Raw genomic sequence first — 22,881 nt, 5'->3', positions numbered from 1 at the left:
CGGGATAAACTATAATATAAATGGAAAATAGCAAAACATTATGATGTGAACTACAAGAAGAAACATATATATATATATACACATATCTATATTGTGAACTGGAAGACTTAGTGCCAAATATCATTTCGGGAAAACGTATGTCAAAAGGACCTAAAAAACAACATTCTTTATACAGCTCTTCGCTGTACGGTTTCTAGAACTACATGAACTACACGTACATGAAGCCCGCCCGCTTAGCTCAGTAGGTAAGAGCGTTGGTCTACGGATCGCAGGGTCGTGAGTTCGATCCTCGGGCGGGACGTATGTTCTCCGTGAATATTTGATAAGCGACATTGTGTCTGAAATCATTAGTCCTTCACCTCTGATTCATGTGGGGAAGTTGGCAGTTACTTACGGAGAACAGGTTTGTACTGGTACAGAATCCAGGAACACTGGTTAGATACAAGATACCGTAAGAAAATACAAGAGACAAGAAACTTTATTTAACGTCGGATATTATATAACAAAAAAACATTAGCTTAAAGCTATTTCCCGGCAAACATACTATTAGGTAAAATAATAAGAACTAAAAATGGCTGTAAAAGAAAAGCACATGGTTAAAGCACAGCATAAAAATGATAAGCATATTATATTGGTACATGCAAGTAAAATACAAGTCTATGGACATAAATAAGAAATTAGTAGTTGACAGTCGGGTAATGTGACAATTTAAGTGTGAGACAAAAACCTAATTCCCCAAGTATAGTACTTATATCCCAACCTACCGAAAGAGAGATGTAGAAAGGGAAAAGGGCTTGAAGGTCAGAGACCACCAATTCAAAAAAGTACAGGGAATTTACTGGGAATGAGGTAAGTGTATACCTGGGAATAAGGTAGCATCTGTGCGTTCTGATTGGTCAGTCATGTAAACAAACCCAAGAAGTGATTTTTTTTCAAAAAGGAATGTTTTTACTGCATTTACAGTATTTCATTATACATTTTGATAAAATTTGCTACATTTTATGTGTATTGAAAAAAAGTTTCATCAAATGAATTTCTCCCGCTATGACAACGATGTAAACAGGGGGTCATCTCATTCACACGAAAATTACTTAAATAAAGTATCACTATTCATATGTTTTTTGTCCGATATTTTGGTGGAACTAAGATAGTTCTTGAAAAAAATGTGATTGGATATACATGTTTCTATATATGGAAGGCCGTACACGCCATAATGTTATAATGGAAGGCTATGGGAAAACAATTGGTGTTCTCTACCCTATATTAGAGCTAAAACGTGACTTTTGTCGAAAGCGATCACAGGTAATGTTAATGGTCACAAATCTGTTGCAGATGATGTAGAAAGACGTTTTCGTACAGAAGTAAGCGTGAATTTTGAATATTTTTTTAAATTTTGGCCTCTTTGTTTGACAGGTGTGCCCATTTTTATCTGAGGTTTTGGACCAGAAAGGCTCATTTTTATGTCTGTAATGTCGGAGAATGATCAAAATTGGTAGACTTTATTTCTGTTTCTTACGGAATGAATCATATCTCAGCTTCCAAACAAAATCATATGCCAATAACTTAAATTTTCGCGAAAAAATGCAATAAAATGACGACAGTGTCTGAATCTGGGCCTGTAAATCGACAGGGGGTGACCTTAGTAAACTGCCTATATCTTTCTTAAAACTGAACATTTCTTGATGAAACTTTGTGAAACAATTGGTATTGGATTGTACTTAACAATAAATCTGTAAAATGGGGAAAAGTGAAACGAAACATTCATCTATAGGTCAGAGACCACCAATTCGAAAAAGTACAGGGAACTTACTGGGAATGAGGTAAGTGTATACCTGGGAATAAGGTAGCATCTGTGCGTTCTGATTGGTCAGTCATGTAAACAAACCCAAGAAGTGATTATTTTTTTCAAAAAGGAATGTTTTTACTGCATTTACAGTATTTCATTATACATTTTGACAAAATTTGCTACATTTTATGTGTATTGAAAAAAAGTTTCATCAAATGAATTTCTCCCGCCATGACAACGATGTAAACAGGGGGTCATCTCATTCACACGAAAATTACTTAAATAAAGTATCACTATTCATATGTTTTTGTCCGATATTTTGGTGGAACTAAGATAGTTCTTGAAAAAAATGTGATTGGATATACATTTTTCGATATATGGAAGGCCGTACACGCCATAATGTTATAATGGAAGGCTATGGGAAAACAATTGGTGTTCTCTACCCTTGAGAGGGCCATACACAGTGCCACACCCGTCTCTGTCATCTACAATGTTATCACAAATAGAAACAATTTGGTATCATGCATGAAAGAAAAATAATATATATGATAGGTTAACTGCCCGCCGTTACATGACTGAAAAACTATTGAAAAACGGCGTTTAACCCAAAACAAACAAAAACAACAACAACAAAAAACAAACATGTACATGAACTCTAGCCAAAAGTTATCACGGCACTATCATTTGAACCCCTGTCTTCCCCATTAAATAGGGTATATTGAAGTGACGTCAGTATCCGGGGGTTTCATATTTACTGCACGGACTCGTACGATTTCCGTAAAAATATTAACTTCATTTTCAAATCCAGTTTGTCCAAATTGTCGGAAGAGATCAAGTTAATGTTAAAAAGAAGATGAACGCATTAGCCTTCATCGTCATTGAATGAACTTTAAAGCTTCATATAAAGGTATCGTTTACGAACTTGTTTTTCTTGCGCAGTTACTTCCGGTATAGACTTATGGCTGTTCAAAAGCAGAGGGTGGTTCTACGCATTGAAGTGTCAAAATAAAACAAAACACAAATTATCGTTTATTTCGAGACTTTTCAGACACACGTCTGTGGTGACATATTGTTACAAGGTTTGTTTTCCATGACATCTATTGCAAGAATTGAAGAAAACGTAATATAAATGCCTTTTTCAGAAAAATCAATAGTGAAAAATGGCTGTCAGTTGTTGAGGGTCGACATAAACCAATGAAACGCACTTAAATATGCGCTTACACAGTGGTTTATCGTTTTTATGTAACATAACATTTGAGCTTAATAAGTGTATTTTCAAAGAAAAAAACTATTTTCTATAGTATAATAGTTTTACTTGACACCAGAAATGTTTGTAATTGTTTACATTTTGACAGTTGCAAGAAAAAGGATGAGTCATAAAGTCATGACAAGGGTTAGATATGTTATGTTTTTAGTTCTGGATACCATAACTAAATAAGGTCTTTTATATACTGACGGACCTTGTAGACGATGTTATGCTCATGATCATCGTCAAAGACCTTCAACTATTATGTAGAGCAAAGAAGTATAAAACACACAGAATGGCAACAGGAGATAAGCTCGTGTCAGCTAGTTACCTTATTGAAGTGTTTGCAGACTTGATCACTCATGATTAAAGTATAACACTGGCAATAGGGCCGGCATTGAATAAACCGAATCGAGTCAAATTTTCAAAGCAGTGGCTAGGCTACCGGCTACCTGTACCAAATGTCTAGGTAGCTGGAACACTAGCCGGCTCTATAAATACATATCGTATATGAACATGTAAGTCAAGGTAGCAGTGTATGAAATTCAGATTTGAATCCACTAGCCATTCGGGCTACCAGATAGGAAATTTTCCAAGCCCTGCACCAATTTCACTAGCTCAAACTTAAACGCCATAAAATATCTAATTTTTGCATCATAAGACATTTTGTTTTACCAACATCTGTGCATGTTTGAAGGAATAGAAAAGACATACGTTTTGTATTGTTATCGTCATAGGCGTATTTAAATGACATGTTTATTAATTCTTAAAATAAAGTTTTTGTTGTTTGTTATAGATGATGTCATTTGTCAGCAATCATTTAGATTTAGGTCTTTTGATATGTAGTTATAATCTTTCACATATAGTATACGCAAAGCTACCTTAGAATAAAGAGCTCATGTGTTCAAACAAACAATAAGAACCAGTTTAGATTATTGACTAATAAACAATTAATTGGCGGAGAAACTATGTAGTAATTAATTAATTAAAGGCGCACATAGAGGTGCGAAAGTGATGATCACTTAAAAATGTCATGTCTGTCTGTTTCGTTAACAACACTCTGATCATTCGTTGATAACATAACAAAATGTCGGCCGATATAGGAATGCGTAAATTCTGCAAAATAAACAGGTAAATCACATTGAGTAAGTAATAAATCCAAGGGCTCACACTAGCCTCCAAAAAATAATAGCCAACTTTTTAAGCTATAAAAAATAATAACCAAAACTGATGCAGGCTTTTGCATGCAATTTTTATAAAAATAATAAATTTTAACATATATATTTTCTTAAATGCTTTAAAAAGTAGTAGGCTCCAACAGGCGTGTGGGAATCGGGGATTTAGGGAAATTACATCCTAATATTGGTGCTGGGGTCCCACTGTAAATGTTTAAAATGCTATATTCTGATGGATTTTGAAGGCATTTACAGGACACGTATTTAGTTTGTGTAAGGCAGCTGAAATAGTTGGTATTATAAATATTGTATACTTAGTCCTAGGTGGGAGATACTAACTCCTACTTAGAAGATACTAACTCTTAGGAGATAGTATGTCTTATGCAGGAGATAATATGAAATAAGGCAATGCCTCGATCGGGAATCATTACAGTCCGTCAGCTTGCCCAGAAATGTGTGTTTGTATCCATTTAAAGGTAAATTTTGGAATAAAAAGACAATACTGCCCATAAAATATTTGTATTGATGTGCAGGACGTTGCGGTTTGTACAAGTTATATGGACGCTTATTACGCACGAGGAAAAAGTGTATTCTTCCAAAAAGTCCGAAGTCAGACGCTCTGTGCACATGCAAGAAGACCACATTTTTTAATTCGATCGTATATCTCATTTGGTATATATATCGCATGTTACCATAGAGGGATCGATCCCGATTTCCGCCGCCCTGCAACGAAAATCGGTAGGATCAATTCCCTATTATGTCCTACATAGGAGATACTAACTCCTACTTGGGAGATACTAAGTCCTACGTGGGAGATACTAACTCCTACGTAGGAGTTAGTTACAGTCCGTCAGCTTGCCCAGAAACATGTGTCTGTATCCATTTAAAGGTAAATTTTGGAATAAAAAAACAATACTGCCCATATGATATTTGTATTGATGTGCAAGACGTTGCTGTTCGGACAAGTTATATGGACGCTTATTACGCACAAGGAAAAAGTGTATTCTTCCAAAAAGTCCGAAGTCAGACGCTCTGTGCACATGCCGGAAGACCACATTTTTTAATTTGATAGTATATCTCATTCGGTATATATCGCATGTTACCGTAGAGGGATCGATTCCGATTTCCGCCGCCCTGCAACGAAAATCGCTAGGATCAATTCCCTATTATGTCCTACATAGGAGATACTAACTCCTACTTGGGAGATACTAAGTCCTACATGGGAGGTACTATCTCCTACGTAGGAGATAGTATGTCCTACGTAAGACAAATTTAAATCTCTCTACTGGTACCAGGACGCTTCCATCTAGCTGAAAGATCAAAGACACATTGGAGGTCAAATATTTGAGGTCATTCTTGTTTTTGACCAGGCATGGATATTTAAATATGTATTATTTAATATTCAAAATGACAAGCTGATATGTCATATTACTCATATGGGCGGAGTTAGATACAGTATTTATTGTTCATTTTCTTAAGAAAAATTTTCCCTTTAATATAACTGAAGCTGGAATCTCTCCATATGAACTAATCTATGTTTGGTCATGTTGGTTAACAGTTACATAAAACTGTAAAAACAAAATTTTGATGACTGCATAGTTTTTTTTGATTCTCTAAAACTGGCCATTCTCTTTTGTCAAAATTTTGAGGGGGAAGTGCATTCTAAGGGTTTAATCCAGAGCATCATGATTTGCTTATTTTGGATCTACACTGTATAAACTGATAGGATTGTAATTTTTGGACACATTTACCAACATGTATGTATTAAATTAAAACACTACTACATGATCAAAGTCGAAGGGAATGGGGCCCATATTCGGCCCCAAAAATGGCCAAACGAGTGCCCTGAATGAACGTAGGTACATATTAATCGATGCGAGTACTTTTCATTTTAGCTATGTGTCTATTTTAGTTTTATGATGTATTTTCAGCTCACTGTTATAGAGCACATCAGTGGTTCGAGTTGAACAAAGTTGAGTGTGTTAAGAAATTAAGATGTCACAACGAGGGGGAGCTCAGAGGCCGAACGGCGCCGCACAAGGAAAGATCTGTCAATTTAAGCTGGTACTACTAGGGGAATCTGCAGTAGGAAAGTCAAGTCTTGTACTGAGATTTGTTAAAGGACAGTTTCATGAATATCAAGAAAGCACCATCGGAGGTATACAAGCTGTTCATTGATTATTATTCTTGTTTTAAACTAAGAAGCAGCTTCAGTCTGTACTAAGGCAGTTTTATATATATGTATATATATATATGTATATATATATATATATATATATATATATATATATTCTAGTGAGAAAAATTAATAGATGTGCTATATTGAGTTACAAAGTACATATTCAGACTCTGTAGCTGAGTGGTTATGGTTGCTGACTTGGAGTCGCTTACCATTTGCCAGTGGGTTTGAGTCCTGCTACGGTCATCATGTGAGGATTTGTTTGTTTGTTTATTTGGGTTTTACGGCGCACCAACACAGTACAGGTTATATGGCGCCCATCTAGCTGGTTGGTCAGTGGTTCTACTTTGGTTCCAATCAGTTCCTGAAATGACACCCAGGCTGCCTCAATGATTAAATTGAGACATCGCCATATGGCATGAAATGTTAAAACCAAAATTAACAAACAAGAAAGGCTCAGTGTATGCTATTTATAAAAAAAATAAGTTTTCAAAGCATTAACTATAGACTTACTAGAAGAAGCATTATGCCAGTACAGTATGTAAGCTGACAGTGGTGTAGTGGTAAAACACTAGGGACTTCCAATCTAGAGGACCCAGGTTCCAATACCAGCCATGTCATCTGAATTTCTGAGATGATGTTCATAGTATTTCCCACCTGTACATTTACAGTACTGGTTATAACTGCCGGGAGCCAGAAAGTTGTGGTGTATCACTGCTCTAAATTGGCCCTTTTTAATTGAGCATGTTATAGAACCAGGCTGCCAATTCAAAAAGAGCCAGGCTATGCTCAGGACATGTCTTTATCTTAAAATAGTAAAATCCCTACAGGAGCTTTCTCTTGCTCTGTCCCTCTGGTCAGATAGCTTTGTATTTATACTGGTAGACAATGAATTTTGCGCATCAAGTGGCTGCAATTGTATGTAAAGCTTCATTGAATATTTTTATCACCAAAAGGGTACTACATGTATATGAATTTGGTATAATCATAAGTAAAATATGTGAGATGAGGGTTGCTATGTGGCATAGCGTACCTTTAAGTTTGTTCCCATACTGAATATTACTGTGCACTGCAGTGAATAAATTGTTTAATGTTTCTTAAGACCTAACAGCCACTCGTATAGATCAGAAGTCATTTAGAAACTTGTAAGAGAAAGTAGTATTTATACAAAATGTAATCGACATTGATGTCATAAAGATGGTAATAAAAATTTGTGTCATGAAATGAAATATAGCTGATATTATTACAGCACACATCCAAGAATTGTAAATTAGTTAAAATTACTAAGCTGAAATCAATACCCTGTCATTGGGAATATTTACACATGCACATCAGTTGCTTTTTATAAATCAGTTAAAAAGAACAATTTGATGTAAATGTAGCATGGAATATTTTTTCATGATTCAAGAAAAAAAATTGTTATGAAAATGAAAACTGATTTACTTAGCTATAGATGTTAAAGTGGTTAAATTTGATTAAATTTTAAAGATGATTGTTATATATTTACTTCAAGGCCTGTTTTACTTTTTGCATGATAACATTTAACATAGAAAGAAGAAAGCAAGATTTTTTTTAGGAAATTATATTGTAGGCAGTGTCTTAATCTGTTTAAATATTCTTACATTGCTAAATAAATATTCCTTTGTGATCAGAAGGCATTCATTAGCACTTTAAAATACACTTGTATCTAATACCAGACAGTTTTAGCTCAATGGATAGAGCACACTACAAAGTGACAGTCATTGGTTTGAATCCCAGGCAAGTTGTTTGTTTTTCGTAGATGATGAAACAATTTTCTGGTTATTTGTCCTCTACATCTTGTTAATGTTCGAGGTTGTTAATAACTTGTGAAGAACAGCTTAAGAATATTAAGTTAAAGATATATACTCTGCCCATGTTTTGCTAAAATATTTTATCATTAATTCTTTTAATCTATTCATTAGAATAGATACATTTAACATGGCTAAATATATGAACTAACTGAACGTAGGCCTGCAATCACAATTTAATGTTATCTAGAAACACTTGTTTGTTAAAAAATGTCCAGTTTTAATAGGTACTGTTAAACTTTGAGCATTCAGTGTTTATATTTTCTAAGTATGAAATTTAAGCATAATATGTATTTAATTAATTGACTGTCATACATGCACATTTCTGAAATAATGTTGAAAAAAGAAGTAGACCCAGCCAAACAAAAAAGCAGTTCTAGTTGAGGAAGTTATTTAAAAAAAGATTGGTATCTTGTTTTAGTCTTTTCAAATAAAATGCATGTAGTTAAGATTTGTTTTACCCATGATGTATGTAAAGTATGTGGTGACCTTATATTTGGTTTATGTCAGCATCTACATTTTGAGGGCTTAGAGCGAAACTGGTCTATCTGTATATAGAAATAGAAGCAGATAGACCAGTTTCGCTCTAAGCCCTCGAATTTTGCTCTATTTCAGCTGCATTTTTAACACAAACAGTCTGTTTAGACGACACGACAGTAAAATTTGAAATCTGGGATACAGCGGGTAAGATTTTGTTTTGTATGTTTGCTCAGTATAAATCAGAAGTAATCTTTTCATTGATATATGACATTACTGTGTAAATATCAAACAGTTAAAAGAACTGCAGAGAAGAAAGTTTTATCATACCGGAATAAGTTGAATTTATTTTTAAGAGTTTTATTATGTGTTGTGACTCGCATATTAAGAAGTTTTTAGTATTTCTTTCTACATGAATATACTGTGCAAACGACTATTTTTTCCGGGGATGTACAACCTGTACCCACATCCACGCTCAAATTTATTGTGTTAACTGCTTCACAGTTTATTCCAAAAAAAACTTCATATGGTCTTTAGAAAGGTCAAGGTCACTTGGACTTTCACATGTATATATTTTTTTAGCTCACCTGAGCACAAAGTGCTCAAGGTGAGCTTTTGTGATCGCCCAGTGTCCATCGTCCGTCATCAACAATTTAACAGTTTCTGTTAACACTCCAGAGGTCACAATTTTGGCCTTATCCTAATGAAACTTGGTCAAAATGTTACCCTCAATAAAATCTTGGATGAATTCGATATTGGGTCATCTGGAGTCAAAAACCAGGTCACCAGATCAAATCAAAGAAAAAGCTTGTTAATTCTATAGAGGTCACAATTTTGGCCCAATCTGAATGAAACTTGGTCAGAAAGTTACCCTAAATAAAATCTTAGACGAGTTTGATATTGGATCATCCGGGGTCAAAAACTAGGTCACCAGGTCAAATCAAAGGAAAAGCTTGTTAACACTGGAGAGGCCACATTTATGACTGTATCTTCATGAAAGGTCAGAATGTTAATTTAGATGATCTCAGGGTCCAGTTTGAATCTGTGTCATGTAGGATAAAAAACTAGGTCACTAGGTCAAATCTAAGGTTAAAGCTAGTTAACACTGTAGAGGCCACATTTATGACCATATCTTAATGAAACTTGGTCAGAATGTTAATGTTGATAATCTATAGGTCAAGTTCAAATCTTGGTCAGGTTGGGTCAAAAACTAGGTCACTAGGTCAAATCAAAGGAAAAGCTTATTAACACTCTAAAGGCCACATTTATGACTATCTTTATGAGACTAAGTCAGAATGTTAATCTTGATGATCTTTAGGTCAAGTTCGAATCTGGGTCATATGGGGTCAAAAACTAGGTCACTAGGTCATATCAAAGGAAAAGCTAGGTAACACTGCAGAAGCCACATTTATGACCACATCTTAATGAAATTTAATCAGAATGTTAATCTTGATGATCTATAGGTCAAGTTCTAATCTGGGTCAGGTGGGGTCAAAAACTAGGTCACTAGGTCAAATCAAAGGAAAAGGTAGTTAACACTTTAGAGGCCACATTTATGACCATATCTTGATGAAGCTTGGTCAGAATGTTAATCTTGATGATCTTTAGGTCATTAGGTCAGGTGAACGATACAGGGCCTTCATGGCCCTCTTGTTTAAATGAGCCGCACCATGAGAAAACCAACATAGTGCGTTTGCGACCAGCATGGATCCAGACCAGCCTGCGCATCCGCAGTTTGGTCAAGATCCATGCTGTTCGCTTTCAAAGCCTATTGCAATTAGAGAAACCGTTGGCGAACAGCATGGATTCTGACCAGACTGTGCAGATGCGCAGGCTGGCCTGGATCCATGCTGGTCGCAAATGCACTATGTTGGTTTTCTCATGGTACGGCTCATTAATGTCTTTTTTTCCTTGGAGAGGAGTTTGTATTTGGGATATTATTCACTAGTTACCGAGGGATATAGATGTTTCTTGTTGTTAAAAGGAAAAATAATGGACAAAGTTTTGTAGATGTTGGTTATCAGTCAAGATAGTCAAGATTTGACTGATAATACTCTTACTTCTGCTGAAGTAACCATTACATCTGCGTTGTTTTCCCCAGTGTGGGTGCAAACTGTACTTTAAAGTAACACATGTATGCAATACTGAATTTGAAAGTAAAAATGAAAATGTATTGGACACACTATGTTAATGTAATGCCAAGGATTATACATGTTAGTTGCACACACACATGAATATTTTTCCTTTGTAGGTCAAGAAAGATACCACAGTCTGGCACCTATGTATTACAGAGGGGCACAAGCTGCAATAGTCGTTTACGACATCACAAATCAAGTAAGTCAGAATCTTTTATATTGATACCTGCAAACAAATGTTAGGATACTAAAGCCAAATGTAACATATTTTATATTTCATTTAGATGGGTCGAGGACTTGCTCAGTTTTGCAGCTTTGTGCCCTTGTCATCCATATTGAAAAGGGGTAGCAATGATTGACAAAATTTAAAATTAAATCAGCAATCAGATGGATATTTGAATATAGTTGCATTTTGTTCACTGGAACTTAACAGGACTGGAAAATTAGTTTTAAAGTAGTTATAGCCATCAGATAATATACATTATATAGGAATTTTGCTGGGACCTGATGATGAGTTCGAGCAAACTGTGGTGCTCAAATTATCCGAGTTAGAGCAAACGAAGTTCGACTGTAGTTTAACCTTTTTTAGCTCACCTGTCACAAAGTGACAAGGTGAGCTTTTGTGATCGCGCGGTGTCCGTCGTCCATCGTCCGTCCGTGCGTGCGTCTGTGCGTCCGTCCGTAAACTTTTGCTTGTGACCACTCTAGAGGTCACATTTTTCATGGGATCTTTATGAAAGTTGGTCAGAATGTTCATCTTGATGATATCTAGGTCAAGTTCGAAACTGGGTCACGTGCCTTCAAAAACTAGGACAGTAGGTCTAAAAATAGAAAAACCTTTTGACCTCTCTATTGGCCATATATTTCACAAGATCTTCATAAAACTTGGTCAGAATGTTCACCTTGATGATATCTAGGTCAAGTTTGAAACTGGGTCACGTGCCATCAAAAACTAGGTCAGTAGGTCTAAAAATAGAAAAACCTTGTGACCTCTTTAGAGGCCATATATTTCACAAGATCTTCATGAAAATTAGTGAGAACGTTCACCTTGATAATATCTAGGTCAAGTTCGAAACTGGGTCACGTGCCATCAAAAACTAGGTCAGTAGGCCAAATAATAGAAAAACCTTGTGACCTCTCTAAAGGCCATATTTTTCATGGGATATGTATGAAAGTTGGTCTGAATGTTCATCTTGATGATATCTAGGTCAAGTTCGAAACTGGGTCATGTGCGGTCAAAAACTAGGTCAGTAGGTCTAAAAATAGAAAAACCTTGTGACCTCTCTAGAGGCCATATATTTCATGAGATCTTCATGAAAATTGGTCAGAATGTTCACCTTGATGATATCTAGGCCAAGTTCGAAAGTGGGTCATGTGTGGTCAAAAACTAGGTCAGTAGGTCAAATAATAGAAAAACCTTGTGACCTCTCTAGAGGCCATATTTTTCATGGGATCTGTATGAAAATTGGTCTGAATGTTCATCTTGATGATATCTAGGTCAAGTTTGAAAGTGGGTCACGTGCCATCAAAAACTAGGTCAGTAGGTCAAATAATAGAAAAACCTTGTGACCTCTCTAAAGGCCATATTTTTCATGGGATCTGTATGAAAATTGGTCTGAATGTTCATCTTGATGATATCTAGGTCCAATTCGAAACAGGGTCATGTGCGGTCAAAAACTAGGTCATTAGGTCTAAAAATAGAAAAACCTTGTGACCTCTCTAGAGACCATACTTGTGAATGGATCTCCATAAAAATTGGTCAGAATGTTCATCTTGATGATATCTAGGTCAAATTTGAAACTGGGTCACATGCCTTAAAAAAACTAGGTCAGTAGGTCAAATAATAAAAAAAACCTTGTGACCTCTCTAGAGGCCATACTTTTCATGGGATCTGTATGAAAGTTGGTCTGAGTGTTCATCTTGATGATATCTAAGTCAAATTTGAAACTGGGTCAACTGCGGTCAAAAACTAGGTCAGTAGGTCTAAAATTATTAAAATCTTTTGACCTCTCTAGAGACCATATTTTTCAATGGATCTTCATGAAAATTGGTCAGAATTTTTATCTTGATAATATCTAGGTCAAGTTCAAAACTGGGTCACATGAGCTCAAAAACTAGGTCACTATGTCAGATAATAGAAAAAATGACGTCATACTCAAAACTGGGTCATATGGGAAGAGGTGAGCGATTCAGGACCATCATGGTCCTCTTGTCTAATTTGTTTAAACGTCTTTCAAATTTTCAACTTTTAACCATTATGATAGTTGACATAATTGTATAGATTTACTCCTGTCTGTGTGTGTGTCCGTCTGTCTGTCTGTCACAAATCTTTGTCCGCACTCATAAGTCGAACATTTCTCATCCGATCTTCACCAAACTTAAACAAAATGAGTTTGCCCAATAAGTCCTCAGCCAGGTTTGATAACTAGCCAAATCGGCCTAGGCACTTTGGAATTATGGCACTTGAATTACCGAAAATACTGATGCTAGTGATACAGGTCTTGGTGCATGGTTGACTCAGATACATAATGGAGAAAAAATGCCAATCTGGATGATTAGGCAGTTGTGGGAGACATGCGTTTTTCTCAAAAGCAGCTCTAGTTTATATGTGAATTCCCTAGTGGATAATTTATTCAGCCTGTAAAGGTTTCTACCAGTGAAAGTTTGAACACACTCAATCAAACCGAGTCTGCTATTATTCTTCTTGGTTGCATTCTTTGCTTCTGGAGGATCTTGTTACAGATTTTGTTGTTAAACTGTTTGTAGGATTTTATATATGCTCCGCTTCTCCACACTTGAACTGAACTTTACGATTTTGTTATTTTTAATGAGAAATCATTAATTTGCGTTGGGGACTAGTTTTCTTTGATTTTTTTTTTCATGTTTGTGTTTTTCTTCCAGGACACATTTGGTAGAGCCAAAACGTGGGTAAAAGAATTACAGAGACAGGCAAGTCCAAATATAGTGATAGCACTGGCTGGTAACAAAGCTGATTTGGCAAACAAACGAATGGTTGAGTTTGATGTAAGTAAAGAAGGTTACATTTTTGTGCACTATATTGGAGAAACAGGGTATATTTTATGTTCATGTCAGTCGTTAGGTCCGTCTTTCAATAGACCATTTGCTTCTGATCACCAACAAATAGGCCTACAGTGACCAAACTTCAAAGGAGTATTACTTGCAGTTAGTAGATGACCCACATTGTTTTAGGGGACCAGAAGATCAAAATGTCACTGAACTTAGAGACTGAAAAAGGTGTAATAGTCAATCAGTGGAAAAACAGTTTGGTCTGCAGTTTTCAGACTACAAAGGCTGACTGCAGGTAGTCAGCAGATGACTTGTGCTTTTGGGATCATCAGGTCAAAGGTCACGTGGACCTCAAAAATGAAAACAGGTTTGGCCAAGTAGTTGAGAAAGCTTGTACATTTGTACCTACTTCTGTCAAACTTTATTGGACAGTCTTTATTCTTTGGATTACCCCTTTTACTTTTGGGATTAGTATATCAAAGGTCAGTGGCACAGTGACCTTGACACTGAATATTTTTATGCCCCCAAAGGGAGGCATATTAGTTTTCAACTGTCCGTTTGTTCATTCGTTCGTTTGTTCGTCACAATGTTAACTTTTTGCAGGAAGGCACTTTACTCGCGAACAACTGCACCCAGGACCTTCAAACTTCACATGCTAATAGTACTTATTGAGTACACGACCCCTACTGACTTTGGGGTCACTAGGTCAAAGGGCTGCGGGGGCATTTGTCACAATTAGTGACAGCTCTTTGTTTCTGTTAATTAAGTGCAAAACCTCTGTTGTTTTGGATATTAGATGGTTAAGTTCACATCATAGTACAAACTGAAAGTTATATACCAAGGTAACCTTACAGGCAATCTGAAGAACACTTTGGCCTTTTTTGTTAAATCTTAAAGGATGATGGCCTAAGTCAGTAGGAGACCTCTATTGATTTGGGGGTCGGGGGTCAAGGTGAGGGTGACCAAGAGACTGAAAACATTTTATGATCAGTAACTGTAGAACTCTGACCTATGAATCTGGTAATCACCAATTTACTAAATTTTAGCTAAGTCAATTTCCACTGCTTTAAAGCTATACAATGTAGACAATAGAATTCTGCAAAGTGGCACCAGAAATGAAGTGTGACTCCTTTACAATAACACTTTGATAAAATATTATAGGACTTGTCACAACTACTAATTCTACTAAGTAATGAGAAAATATTTTTGCTTTGGAGCCCTATGTAAGTACTTTGCTTAACACTGTTGTTGTATATATTTAATGTAACATATTTGTATACTTATATATTACAGGAAGCTCAAGCATATGCAGATGAAAACAGTTTGTTATTTATGGAAACTTCAGCAAAAACTGCCATGAATGTTAATGATATATTTTTGGCAATAGGTATGCATGTGTTATCATATATTAACTGTCTTTAAGTTCTTAGCTCAACTCTTCGAGTAATAGTGTTATTGCCACAAACTTTGTCCGCAGCATTTCTTCTTCGTGCATGGAGGGATTTTGATTTAACTTTGCACAAATGTTCACCACCATGAGACGGAGTGTCATGCGCAAGAACCAGGTCACTGGGTCTAAAGTAAAGGTCACAAAGGTCAGGTCAAAGGTCAGATACAAGAATGACAACTTTATCTGGAGCATTTCTACTTCATGCATGGAGATTTTTCAACTTTTACTCAAAATTGGCCTAGATGCTTTGACCTACGATCTCAAGACTTGCTGTGTGTGTACCTGGACTAGAGGCCTACTAAGACTACAATTCTTAGCTTATACATCTAAGTGACAAATATGCAAATTGAATTTGGGTAGCATCCATCTTTTTTTAACGATAGCCCTTGTTTTGTATTTTTGAAGCAACTGTCACGATATTTGAATCATATGTGCAGTTCTGAAACAAAACTTTTCTTCTAACAAGTTCTTGATAGGCGTATATTGTGACAACTGTTCAGCAAATAACTTTGATTTTTTTTTTTGTTAATTGTCAGAGTATTAAGAAATGTGTTCTTGTTTATGTATTTCAGCTAAAAAGTTGCCAAAAAGTGATAGTGGTGGCCAGGCTGGTCAGAGACCACAGGCTGGTGTGAGATTAAATGAACAGAATCAGCCCTCAGAAGGTGGCTGTTGTAAATAATCTGTGATCTGATTGGCTGAACTGTGGGTCATGTGATCAAATTTGGTCCAATCATAAAAACTGTAACATTTTGAAAAAAAAAATTGGAAGGACAGTGAAACAAAAAGTGTTTCTGCAAAAATTCTTCTGACGTTTAGGAAGATGGAAACCAGTTTCATTGACAAACTTGGAGAATGCTCTGAAGGTTTCGGAGAAAGTTTGCTCCACACTGGACAATGGAAATAAAACAATAACCAAGTGTTAGAGTGCTTCTCCCTTTGGAAGAAGAATATAACAGATGTTTTCATTCATTTTGAGGATTGCTTATAAGCTATTCATGTTACTGTGTTCCAGCTTTACACTGATGAACATGGTAGTTGTTCTTTCTGTGTAGAGTGATATTGTTCATATTTTTTATCCTCCGTAAAAGTTAAAATGCACGTCGTTAGTCTTATTATTTTTCAGCAGTTATGTTGCTTCTAAATATCAACATAGCTTTTTTCCTCTGGCATTATGGGATTTATGGATTTATGCATCAAATGGAAGAAAATTTGTTTACCAAATTTATTATAGATTGATAATATACATGTTCTAATTAATCAGGACACATTGAATAAAATATTTCAAAACAATATCGGCATTTAAAAGGCATGATTTTGTAGATTCTGTTACTGTCTACTTAAAATGTAATTGTGCTGTTTAATTTGTGAGTTTGGTGAAAATTAGCTTAATTTTTACAGAATTTCTCTATGCCATCAGATATATAAATGTATCTGAATAAACGTCTGTTATTCAATGTTTTCTCAACCCCGTTCAGTACATTTTTGTCACCTGTTTTGTAACGTTTTTGAAGAAATTGTTTTTGATTGTTATAATACTGCGTTTTCTTGTGTAGGACAGATGAAAAACGCTGCTAAATCGTACAACTGTTTAGTGTGCAGGCTTTGTATATGATTGTACAAGAATTTCACACCTGTATTCTCATTATGTAATCCACATATAAGTGTTTTTTTGCAAAACAGGCAAAAGTGTAATAGCTTACCCGCGTTTAATGCCATTATAGATTTCTCCGACCATTGTTAAGTGTATGTGAATAAGATTTTGATGTTGAGAGGTAATCCTTTGTCATCCGTTATGATTTTCCTGGAAACTGAATATCAGAGAGGTTCTTCAGTTAATTCTTGATGTTTTAATCAGATAAGTTTCTTCAGTTTATTTATGTCTATATAGGCTAAAAAACTTGGAATTGTTTTTTTCTGGTGTAGAACAAAGATAATTTAAAAAAAGGCTTTTTAAAAGTTTTAGTACTGAAAGAGACTGGAAACATGAGAAAATTAAGAGACAAGTTTAGTCAAAGGTGTTTAAAGCAGTCAGCCAAGGGGGTGTCACAGTTTTGCTGCTAAAAGCAGGTCGCTACTAAAGACAAGTTTGAACAAAAGTAGAAGTTGGAAAGTCAGCTTGGCTGCCTAAGGCAAATGGCAGCTTGATTCAGGGGTCGCTAAGACAAGTTCAGCGGTATAGTAATCTATCAAGTAGTACATTTTATTTTATATATGCTGTTCCAGATCACAGTTGGACCTGTGTAAAAAAAACACCACACAAAGTGGTATTTATTTGGAGGTGATATATATTCACGGGTCAAAATGCACAGCTGATACTTATTTTTTTCAGCTGATTTCCTCTGATTGGATAGAAAATTTGAAATAAAAGTGGTAAGACTTGGTCAGATGTGTGCTAAAATTTTGATTTTGTTGAAAGCTATGGGGGATATCCAATGTTTTTAAGGATTCCTTTTTTTTGTCGACACGCAATCACATCCCGAAATTTTAAGACTGGACATAAAACATGAGGTCTTTATATCTTGGTGGTCACTGTTAACCCTTACCCTGCTAAATTTCTATAATGAACTTGTCCATCTTTCAATTTGGACATTAAAAGGGTTGCTTGCCATAAAGATACTGACTGAAAAACGAACAGTGAAGATCTTGTTCAGACTGCATGGATGTGCAGGCTGATCATGATCTACACTGGTCACACAGGTAGAACCAATCATGTACAGCATGCTAAGGGTTAAGGCATGGTGTTAAGCACAGGTTTGTGTGTGTGGATGAAATTGAGATAGGGATTCAGAACAGTTTTACATGCATTTCTTTTGTCTGTAGCTTTATTATACTGTGTTAATGCTTCATGCTAGCAGCTGCATTTCTGTCATTTTCAGTTTCTTTAATTACATCAGTGCAAGTGTTTTATAGCATTTCTATTGTCTTTTGACTATGTCTGTTTCTAAGTATTGGAAACCGCACTGTGCAACATCTGGAATGTGTTTACTTTGTGTACATGTATGGATACTATCATAATATAGATAAAACACTGGTCATATTAAGTGATCTGGTAACTGTATGTTCAATTTTATGGAGGCATTGCTTTAACTTTGTTTTTATTTGTAGTTTGACTGATACAATTAAATCGCTGTTACGTGACAAATCACAAAAGGTGGTGGGCCCGAAATGGTACTAGGAAATTTCCATGTGATAACTTGGCAACTTGCACATAGCTTTTTTTTTGAAAATAAAAAGCCGAGAATGCCAAAAATAGCATATGGGAGACTACATAATTTTCTGAGTGTCATTACTGGTTCACAACCTTAACCTATACCCTGCTTAATTTGTATAGTCAAACTGGACAGTACCATTAACTGTTAAAAGGGTTGCTTACCAAAAAGATACTGACTGAACTACAAACAGTGCAGATCTTGATCAGACAGTCTGACTGCATGGATGTGCTGGCTGATCGTGATCTACACTGGTCGCAAAAGCAGAATCAGTCATGTCCAGCATGATAAGGGTTGACATGTATAAAGTTTATATGATACGAATCACCAAAGTATGGTATTGTGACTGCTTTTTCATAATCAGTGTTTTAATTGCCGGACATAAAAAACTTTGATTACCCTATCACTCAAAAATGTGTGTTTGTACACAGTGAGGTTCAGCCGGTATAGTGTTTAGCTTAACAGAAAGGGGAGATGACTGAGGAATTCTTTTATATCAGAAATAATGATTTCCAAGAGTTATCTCCAATTGTGTTTTTGCTCAGATAGTAATACTGAACATTTCTATTGTAAATATGACTTTATGTATCTTAATGGAAACAAAACAGTGCATGCTGTTAATGACTTTACAGGTAGACTGATCTTTTCTGAAAGATGTTTAAAAATGTTTATTTACAAAAAAAAAAAACCCATCTCTAGAGAGTGTTTTAAGAGAAAATAATTAACTTCATTTAGCCTCTACCTCGAGTAAGATGTGTGTATAATGTATATATAATCAAGACACTAACATGTTCTAAATTTCTATCTGGTCTTTACATTACTTAAAGCACTTTTTGTGGGATGGCCATCTGAAAATTTCTATTTTTCAGAAAAAGTTTTTTTTTAACCTTAAGTATATTATAGACAAAACAAGAAGTGTTTCTGTATTTCAGTCAAAAATGTGTGTTTCCTATTGATTCAAGCTCTCTTATCTTGTTGGTAGTATTTACTTATTATGAGGCAGTACTTGAGAAATGAAATGAGCCGCGCCATAAGAAAACCAACATAGTGGCTTTGCGACCAGCATGGATCCAGACCAGCTGCGCAGTCTGGTCAGGATCCATGCTGTTCGCTAACGGTTTCTCTAATTGCAATAGGCTTTGAAAGCGAACAGCATGGATCCTGACCAGACTGCGTGGATGCGCAGGCTGGGCTGGATTGATGCTGGTCGCAAACGCACTATGTTGGTTTTCTCATGGCGCGGCTCATATGTTCCAAACAGTGATTTGTCTTCAAATCAAATTATTTCTGAGTTGAATGTCAAGGAAAGTATATCACTGGGATGCAGCCTTAGTGATTTGATAATACATGTCTGAACTACAAGAGAAAGTCACTGTTTGAGACATTTTAGTTAGATTTTGATACAATATCAAGGATTATTATCAACAACTTCTACGATAGCCGCAAAATAGTTGTCTGTTTTGTATAGTGTGACACTATGATGGAAAATCAGTGGAAAATCAGTGGAAAAACGAACCGTGACTTTGTTGCATAATAATGCACAGTTTGTCTTCTTTGTTTAGTAGAGAAATAAGTTTGATCATGTTAGAATGATAATTATTAAGTGCTTTGGTATAGATTGATTTTTACTGTTTGATACTCTGTGATTGTGTTTGTTACTTTACAAATCATGGTTAAATTGTGTTCATCAACTAATTTAAACCTTAATTCTTAACCTTTAGCCTGCTAGCGGCAAGTGATTCTGCCTCTGCAACCAGCACGGACCAAGATCAGCCTGCACATTTCTGCAGGCTGATCATGGTTTATACTGTTTGCTATTCAGTCAGTAAATTTTCAATGAACACCCCTTCGGATAATAAATGGTATTGCCCAAATTAAATGATGGACCAGTCCATTTTAGAAATTTAGTAGGCTAAGGGTTAATTATTCCAGATGGCTGTTTATATACAAAGTTCCTGTTATTTTATATAAATGATGCCTTGTAAACAATTATTTAAAGGAAAAAAAATAAAAATGTATATGTTGTATGTATAATGATATTTACTAAAGACTTGAATGATCTTAGTAGGGACGATAAAGGCAGAAATTACTGAAAACTTAAGATAATTTATGTCATTTACTTGTAGGAAAGTTTTAATTATGGACCGGCGCAGATGTACTAAAATTACTTAAATATTGTATGACGCAGTTTTTTTTCTGGTTGTGCAAGTTAGAAGCATTTCATATAATCCTCAGAACATGCAAAATGTTCTGATAGTGCTTCTGGTTTCATCAACGCTTTTCACAATATATTTTTTTTATTCTCTTCTAGATTTGACCTAGTTAGAAAACTGAAGCCCTGGTTTTGATTACATTTACTTCATAGCGCAACAAAGAGGTTGTTACAAGAAGGCTAGGGGTTCTCTTCACTTTTTGCTTACTAGGTCAAATGTAATGCATTGTATTTATTGTATATTTGTACACTACACCATTAATTTTGTGTAAAAAAAGTGCAGTACTCAGTTAAATAGAGAAGAGTTTTGTTAATATATTGGTATAATTGAAAATATTAAATAATGGTACGAGTGAGATATTGTTGTTGTTATTCTTTTTTCTTTTTAAGTTGTTGCTATATGTATAACTATGTATACATGTATATAATGTTGTTTTTTTTTTGTTTGTTTGTTTGCTTTTTCAGTGTATTTGTGCTTTAGAAAAAAAAGACATAAATTTATGCTTTCTTGCATATTTAAATTAGAAATTTTTACAAGGGATTTTTTTTAAACCTCTACTATCTATTCAGCAACATGAAAACTAGTTACACAGGCCTAGGATTTTTCAGGACTGGTCCCGATTTCAGGCTTGTGGTTGCCAGAATTTCCCTATATAATTCTATTGTTGAGATTATAGATTTTCAGGCCTTTTTATTTTTGACTGAATCCCAGGCCTGGGTCACTTACAGTGCTATAATTTGTATTATAAATTAATCTATATATTTTAAGTTAGTCATATGTCATGGGTTTGAAATTGGCAGGAGTGGGGACCCCCAGCTGCCAATCTGTATGGGTTTATTTTTACAAATGAAGAAGACTACCACCAATGTCCTTGTTAAAGCCATCCGCTTCAAGTATGTGGAGAAGTTGACAGTTAATTAACTGAAATGCTGTTGAAAAACTTAAACGTAAAACAAAACAAACTAAAAGAAAAAAAGAACTGGTGTCCCTTGGGTTTTGCTCTCCATTTACTTTTATGTACTTGTAAACGTAGTTTTATTCATGCATCAGTATGTAGTTAGTACTTCAGCTGGAATCAGCGATGTTCATTGGAAATAGAGTTGTGACAGACCACACTGTAGCTCCAAGTGAGAATGGCACAATGTAATCTGTTTAAAACTTAAATAATGCTACAAGAGGATAATTATGTATAAAGTAAATGAAGAGGTTTACAAGGAAGCAAAATTAAGTTGAATTTATTTATAATTTACTGATGTTATCTTCTCACATTCTCTAAATACATCGAGTGAAACACAATTTTCTTGTTGATTTGGCTTTAACTAGTTTCTTTGACTAAATTAAACTTCTTGTGAGAAGTTTGTTAAAGATTGCATGAAAATGAATACTTTCTAGGTCTTTGCCAATAGACTTAAAAGTATCAAATGTTCTGTAGTCCTGAAGATGGGGAAAAAAAAAATTCTGTGTGAAGTTGTTTTCCCTTGCATTGATAATTAATACCTGTTTATTTTCTTTCAAGAACAATGTCTATGGCTTGAATACTAAGTCATTCCACTGGTCAAAACCCCCAAGCTTAGATCTTAAACTGTTTTCACTTCTTTGTTCTTCCATTTTCATGAATTTGTGATATTTATATATAATGTAATTATTATATATCTCTCAAACGATATTCCGAAAATTGTTCTGAAAAGTTCTGTCAAAATTGATTAAGTTATTAATGTCACACCTTGAACCGTAACAAATTCTGACTTTTTAAAGAATGCTAGATCAAAATATTTCCAGTGTTTTTCTAATATCGAAACTTTCTTTTATCTCTTAGTCAATTATGTATGATTTTAGTGTTAATGGTAAATGTTTGGTTTGAATGTGTTAGAATTATTTTACTGGTAAAAAGCTGTATAAATTATTATACAGAAAAAATGTGTACCTATCAAAATAAAAATAAATCTTCATCATACACTTCATACGTGTCTTTGTCTTTCCTCTGCTATGGAGGTCCTCGAATAAAACGATAAATCCCGCAAAGGAAGTTTAACCTTTAGCCTGCCCTGTGCGGCAAGTGATTCTGCCTTTGCGACCAGTGCAGACCAAGATCATGCAGGTAGATCATGGTTTGCACTGTTGTCTGTTTAGTCAATAAATTTTCAATTAACAG

At 35.2% G+C, this 22,881-nt stretch overlaps 1 protein-coding gene across 2 annotated transcripts; it reads left to right on the top strand.

The window, feature by feature from the left end:
- The first annotated feature begins 2,551 nt into the window (after positions 1–2,551).
- LOC123539481 (ras-related protein Rab-5B-like) lies at positions 2,552–22,688 on the top strand. Of its 2 annotated transcripts, none has more exons than XM_045324120.2 (7): positions 2,552–2,693; positions 6,139–6,365; positions 8,831–8,899; positions 10,944–11,026; positions 13,729–13,851; positions 15,148–15,241; positions 15,877–22,688. In XM_045324120.2, exons 2-7 carry the CDS (start codon positions 6,203–6,205, stop codon positions 15,984–15,986), a joined length of 642 nt encoding a protein of 213 aa, XP_045180055.1. In that variant the 5' UTR covers positions 2,552–2,693; positions 6,139–6,202; the 3' UTR covers positions 15,987–22,688. The 2 variants fall into 2 exon arrangements, with proteins under 2 accessions (XP_045180055.1, XP_045180057.1); XM_045324122.2 differs by lacking the exon at positions 2,552–2,693 and adding an exon at positions 2,732–2,865.
- The last annotated feature ends 193 nt before the right edge of the window (positions 22,689–22,881 follow it).

The sequence above is a fragment of the Mercenaria mercenaria genome, chromosome 18, assembly GCF_021730395.1.
Source record: "Mercenaria mercenaria strain notata chromosome 18, MADL_Memer_1, whole genome shotgun sequence".
Lineage (NCBI taxonomy): Eukaryota > Metazoa > Mollusca > Bivalvia > Venerida > Veneridae > Mercenaria > Mercenaria mercenaria.
Note: the sequence above shows the minus strand (reverse complement) of the source record. Positions and strands in the feature narration are given on the sequence as shown.